At 36.6% G+C, this 6,618-nt stretch overlaps 1 protein-coding gene across 1 annotated transcript; it reads right to left on the bottom strand.

The window, feature by feature from the left end:
- Positions 1-274: 274 nt before the first annotated feature.
- LOC140858803 (DNA polymerase eta-like) lies at positions 275-2,820 on the bottom strand. Its single transcript, XM_073260087.1, is given in 8 exon segments — positions 275-300; positions 445-568; positions 1,210-1,374; positions 1,657-1,824; positions 1,966-2,077; positions 2,173-2,208; positions 2,210-2,291; positions 2,731-2,820. Coding segments are annotated over 8 exon segments (789 nt in total). The 5' UTR covers positions 2,807-2,820.
- Between the last annotated feature and the right edge of the window lie 3,798 nt (positions 2,821-6,618).

Raw genomic sequence — 6,618 nt, 5'->3', positions numbered from 1 at the left:
AATAAAAATGCACTATGCACCATAATCGGATATGTAAAAAGGTGCACTAAACACAGAAAAGGATCCAACATAGAGGAGAATAAGTTAAAGAGGATAATGACTCCAGAATTTAGAAATCAGCTATAAAAGCTTCATCTACAATCACCTTTTGGTGACTGGTTCCATAAATAATTGGTATTAAAAATTGTTTATACGTTATACATAAGAAACTTCTTTTTTGTTTACAATGCTGTCCTCAAACGATCACTAGTCTTATGGTATTCTGTCACTCATTCTACTTAACCTTTGGCATATCATAAACTTCCAAACACAACAAATTATTTAGAGTCCAACATTCCATGATCCTTCCAAGACTAGGAACACCAAAAAAATATATAGAAAATATATAACTCAAACAAGGTTAATATCTTACTAAGTAGATGGTAACTAAATGATTAATGTTACCACACCCTGTATTAATGCCATAGTGCTCTTGCAACTGTTCTTCAGTGAATTGTAGTAAATCACCAACAGTTTTCACTTCAAGATCAGTTTGTAGGAGCTTCCAAGCTTTCCCCCAAGTTGTTTCCTACAAAGTCAGAGGTGATGAAAATTGATATCTATGAAAGAACAAGTGAAGGTAATTGCATTTAGCATTGCTATTTAGACTGGCAAGATATTTAGACACCACCACCCTCCAAATGAAACAGTGCAGAAGCAACAAGTTCATGCATTACATTTTTTCACAGGCAAGGAAGCCAGTAAATCTTTTACTGATGATGATGGTACCACTGTTTGTTGTGCAGGTTTATGCATGCACTGGCAAGTTTTGCTAACATCTGCCACAAAGTATCAGTCGTAGATTCCATAAGTTAACAGATAATGCTAGCAGAAACAATGAGTTAAGAGTTCATGATAAGAAAATCTTGAATAAAAAGAAGCAAAATTGTAAAATCTTGAACATGTGTTAAGAGCCAACAAAAGGAGGAGAATAAAAAAAGAAAGCATTGTAAAATCTTGAATCAGAAGCAAAATTGTAACAAAGCTCATCATACAACATGGCATTGACATAGCACTTAAGAATTACATTGATTAAAAGAACCAAGTAACACCGCACTTTGCACATGTAGACACACAATACATGTATGGGCATGCACACAATGGTACAGGAACTGCTGAAGGGGATCAAGCAAGCAGTCAAACCTCATTTTAAACTTCCTTCTCAGTTACCTTATTGTGAGCAATGCCAGCTGAACATGTGAACTTGGTTTCCTCTAAAACTTTTGTCCGAAGTTGTGCAATAATAATGGCTCCACAAGCTAATAACTTATCTTCATGGTCAGCATCACTCCGACAGAGCCACTCCCTCACATTCCCTTCCCTGTCAGCTATATCCTGAACATAAGAAACCACCAAAATTAACTTTAGGAATGAAAGGGTCAAGAAATATACCTAGTAACAACAAGTCTTCCCACTTAACCTTGTTTAAAATACACTGGATTATCACTTGAACATCCATCTAGGGCCAAATCATTTAAATCAATTCAAGATAATTTGAGACAGAAGCATGCATAAGCAGACTAGTATACATTTATTGGTGTTATCTCACTACAACATTCCTAAAACCTAAATTCCGAAAAAAAGTAATAGAAGGGGGAACAAAAATTCGTATCTTACATTAGTAACACCCAGAATATGTGACTTCAAAGCCTCTTCATCAATTGCTTCCAACACCTCTAGAGGGGTTTCTAACAGCATCGATTTAGCTGCATCAGTAAGATCAAGGTACACTTCATCTATTGATGCCCGCTCACACCGTCCTTTTGTAGCAAGTATCGAGACTACCTGCAGTTTTGAATCCACCAAAAGTCCCAAGTTATTGTCAGGGTTACCTTAAGGTAGTTGCATAAAAGGTTGCTTTGTTATTAAATCTATTGAAATCATAAAGAGAACCAAATAGTAATCATCTCCTTTCTCCCGACACACCTCAGAGCCAGCATTGCGATATAGATTCAAGTCAGCTTTACCACGGGCAACAGGAACTTGAATTAATTGGATGTTTGGACAGACCTTCTTTGCCTCATCCCCTCGCATAGAACTAACAGTCCAGGTAGCAAAAATTGTTTCTGCCTTTCTGGAAGCTAACAACACAGCAGTAAATGACTTAATTAAAGAAAGGGAAGAAAAGCTTACCGCTTAACACCAAATCTTCGAGCTTCATAACTACAGCAATCAGGCCCCACCTTTCCAAGAATTATATTGTACTACAGCAGTCGGCAAACCCCTTAATTCAGGATTCTTTCGTTGCTCCGCTGCAAGAAACAAAATAGATATACACAGATAAGCAACAAACTTGGCATATTACCTCACAGACCCCTCATTTTGTAGAGGAAAGTCATTTTTGCGACATAACCTATGATTTTTCCAACATTCAACAGCTTTAAAGCTATGACCAGCAAAATTTCCTTTCACGACCCGATGCTTTTATCGTGTAATTTCACAGAAGAAGAGAAGAAAAAAAATAAAACAACTAATTTAACTCTATGGAAAAGATCCATAGACATGATCAAATCAAGACCAGCTTCGATCCTACTATTTCCAGAAAAAAGATTAATACTTGGTTTAAATGACATAAAAACAGCTATTAGCGACGATTTATTTCAAATCAGAATCTTAACAAAAGATTCAGGGGTTTAGGAGTTAGAAATTAGGGGAAAGGAAAACGGAGAGAAAGTGTAGAGAGTTTGAGACCTTGGACGTAGAAGCAATCCATGTCGACGTGGGCGATCACGCGGGCATCTTTTGGCTCCGGTCGGGCGATCGGCATCCCCTCTCTTGGCCCCCTCCTCCAAGTCCCGTACCAATTTATTCTCTGAGCAAAGTTCCGAACCAATTTAAGCGAGCGAGAATTACTTAGTTGGTTGGCTCCACTTTCGCACGTGCGGCGAAATGAAGTCGGCACGTGAGGTTCCTACTTTAGACGCGTTTTGATTAAAGAAAAGGTATTTGATGATGGATGGCCGTGATCACTTCAAATGCCTCAGACTTGATGGAATCTCAACCGCCCAACATAACCGCAACCTTCGAGGGACAGCCAGATTGCATCTCCCAGGTGAAACCATTGAAAAAATGATACGGTCCAAGAGGAAGTTTGATCTCGGGCTGCGTAGATAATCAAAATTTAAAAAAATACATCCAATCCTATCCAATAATATCGATTTCGAAAGATATAAATCAAATAAAATTAAATTAAATTTTATAAAATATCGATTATTAACGATCGAACCTAGTTTTTACATTCTTAATCCGTATAAAATTTAATCTAACTGATGTAATATTTTATAAACTCTTTTTTATTTTGAGATGATAATATTTAATTTTAATATTTCATTCTAAAAAATATTTTATTAATTATTTAAATTAATAAAAATATTAATATTAAATTATTGATATTTTATTTTAAAAAATATTTTATTAATTATTTAAATTAATGAAAATATTAATATTGAATTATTGATGGAAACACATCATAATTCAAAAGTAAAAATTTTCGGACGTAATTATTTTCAAAAAAATAAATTTTATTTTATTTTATTTTATATAAATTTAAAAATAAACTTAATATTTATAAAATTTAAATTTTTTATATTAAATTGATAAAAAAATAAATAAATTTAAATAAATTAATATTAGATTTAAAATCAACGTTGGATCAACATTGAAATTCAAACTGACAGAATTCATTCGAATTCATTATAAATCATTTACTTTAGTTTCAAATAATTTATACATGATAAATAGTTGACAGTGGATTGAATTTTTTTTAATCTATTAAAATTTATTTAAATAATTTTTTTTTAAATATAATTAAATTCGATCTATGTTTAGTCCTAATTTGTATTTTGATGATATTTTAATATCTCAACTGTCAAAACAGTCGCTTGCGAGACTTTCCCGTGTCCTTTACCCTTCCAAACTCCGCTCTCTTTTTTTGTTTTTCTCTCGGCTTTCCTTCCACCACCCAAAAACCAACCCAAAACCAAAGCAAGGAGGATACTACTGCCATTGCCCCGTGATAGCAGAGCAACTTATTACAGTGGAGTATCTTGATCCATCCATGTCTCAGGAGCTCCTCAGCAAGTTCCCGGATCCCATGGCTTTCGACTTTGACTACTCTCAGAGCGGGATTTGGTCTCCCCTGCTTCCTCGAGGCAGGCATGGTTCATCTTCAGTTTTCCCAATTGAATCCCAACAGAAATTCATCGATGGATCTGGCTTTATCCAGGAATATTAAGTGAAGGAAACAGATGGTTGCTCAGAAGTGCTTAGACTTCTTTCCAAGTCCTACTCCTAGAAAGATAATACTTCATCTCCAACTCCATAAATAATTATTTACATGTTATAGAGGATTCTGGCAAACATTGTCTACTTCGTAGGAGTTCTTTTGTCGTGGCCCGGCCCAAGTAACAAACCCTAGTCCAAATGAAAAAAAAAAAAAAAAGAAAATAGAATCTTCTTCCTCCTCTCACCGTCTCCCAACCGGAGTCGGAAAGAGACCCACTCCGACTCTACTTAAAAAGGAGAACCCTCCTCTCTCCCTCTTATCGGAGAACCCGAAGTCCATCGACGGCAATCACCGAAAAATCAATGCGGAAGACTGACTCTGTGCCCGTCTAATTTTCATGTCGGAAAGCTTAGCCGGTGTCGAAGGTGAGCCTCCTCTCCTTCCTCTCTTTTCCTCCTTTCTTCCTGTGCCTGTGTGCACGATCGCCGGTGACTGGAGTCGCCGGATTTTATTGCGGAAGAAACCTCTGTTTTTACCCTCTTTTTTTCGATTTTTCGGACGTCGGTGGTTGCCGTCGGCCACCAGTTTGGATCCCTCCGAACCGTCCGTTGTCGCCCTTTTGTCGCCGGCCAGTCTCGTGCCGATCGACTGCCGGCCAGCCGACTAATCAAAGGGATTGTGAGGTGTTGGAAAATGTGTCCCAAAAAGCCAATCGTCAAGCTGTTGACGGTTGAGCAATCAAGTATTGTAATTGATTTATTAATAAATAAAATATATTTGGCATTTTCATCGTAAACTTTCATCTTCTAATGAACTCCGTTGTTATGATAAAGTCCTTAAGACTATTTAGATTCGATAAAGAGAGAATTTATCGATTAGTCCTTAAAATAGTTCACGACCAAATGATAGGCTGTTAATAAGGACGACAGCTTCTATCGAGCATAGGTCGCTGTAGGCCATATGGGTTGGTTGTCCTCTTAACCAAAGAGTGTGGAGACACTGGTATGGCATACAGGTGAGATGTACTGGTACATCATCATTGAACGTGACCAACTCCAGAGTATTCTGCTGTCGAGAATGTCTCTAATGGGATATAGGTATAAGTGTCCCTTAGACCTGAGATTGCCTCAGTGACTTGCAAGCAACTCACTGTACTTTGGTACTGGACTAACTAAATTTCTAATTCAGGGATGGAAGGCTTCTGGGCACAGTCAAGTACTTGCGAAGTCAGAGTGTGATCGAGATGGGATTGACCACTCCAAGAGTTGAAGAAGAATGAGTCGCTGTATTTTAATTTAGCAAAACCTTGACCAGGATAATCCATTAGATGGATTTGATATTTTGAAATACAATGTGGACAACCTGATCAGAGTTGATAGTTGAACTTTGGGGTGTCCTATGATCATTTTGGTCAAGGGGATAAATTATATGAAAACTATATCCGCATGGGTTCTAAGGATATTGTTCTACACATTCGACCTATCCGGTCGTCGGGTACCATTGCTAGATAGTCACTTCGATTGGTACAGAAATTTATTTCTATGCTACCGGCTTAGGTTCGGACCTATGAGGTCACACACATTAGAGTTCATGATCCGATCGGATGGTTGATCAACGATTAAGAATCATTCTAGGATTAAATGATCAATATGATTGACATTTAACCCAGTGCAAGTGTTGCAGGAGGATCGATTAGCAATTCAATTGCTAATTGGCTTAATTTGATTAAGCCAATGGACTGAGATTAAGTCTAATTAAATATAATTTAATTAGATTTGGTTTGGGCTTGATTGGATCAAGTCCAATTGGTTTATTGGATAAGCCAAGTGCAAGAAAAAACTAGTCCTAGTTCAACTAGGACTTGGGTCAATCTAATTTCTAATTTGATTAAAAAATTAAATCAGATTTAAATCTAATTTAATCTGATTAAATTAGGTTCTTAATTGGGTTAAGACCTATTTTAATTGGGTTGATCTAATTTGGTTTGAGAAACTAAATTAAAACAAGTCATAAGATAGAATCCTAGTAAGACTAGGATTCCACCTTGTGCCACATAAGCCTTCCCCACGCCCTCTCTCTCATTCAACGTCAATCTCCTCTTATTTTGTGTGACAAAAGCCCTCTCCCAGGTCTCTCCCACATTCACAAAAGGTTTTCTCTCTTCTTTCTTACATGGAAGGTGGTTTGGATCAAATCAAAGAGGAATAAATTTGGATTTCAAATTCTATGAGATAGAGTTTTAGAAATCCAAAACTCTTTTTATTTTGCACCGAATTTATCCAAATTTTTTTTTGAAATTTTTATGATTTTTAGGGTACACATTGTGCACCCTTTGCTGATAATCCATCTATGAA

This window comes from Elaeis guineensis, chromosome 6 (assembly GCF_000442705.2).
Source record: "Elaeis guineensis isolate ETL-2024a chromosome 6, EG11, whole genome shotgun sequence".
NCBI classification, from domain to species: Eukaryota; Viridiplantae; Streptophyta; class Magnoliopsida; order Arecales; family Arecaceae; genus Elaeis; species Elaeis guineensis.
Note: the sequence above shows the minus strand (reverse complement) of the source record. Positions and strands in the feature narration are given on the sequence as shown.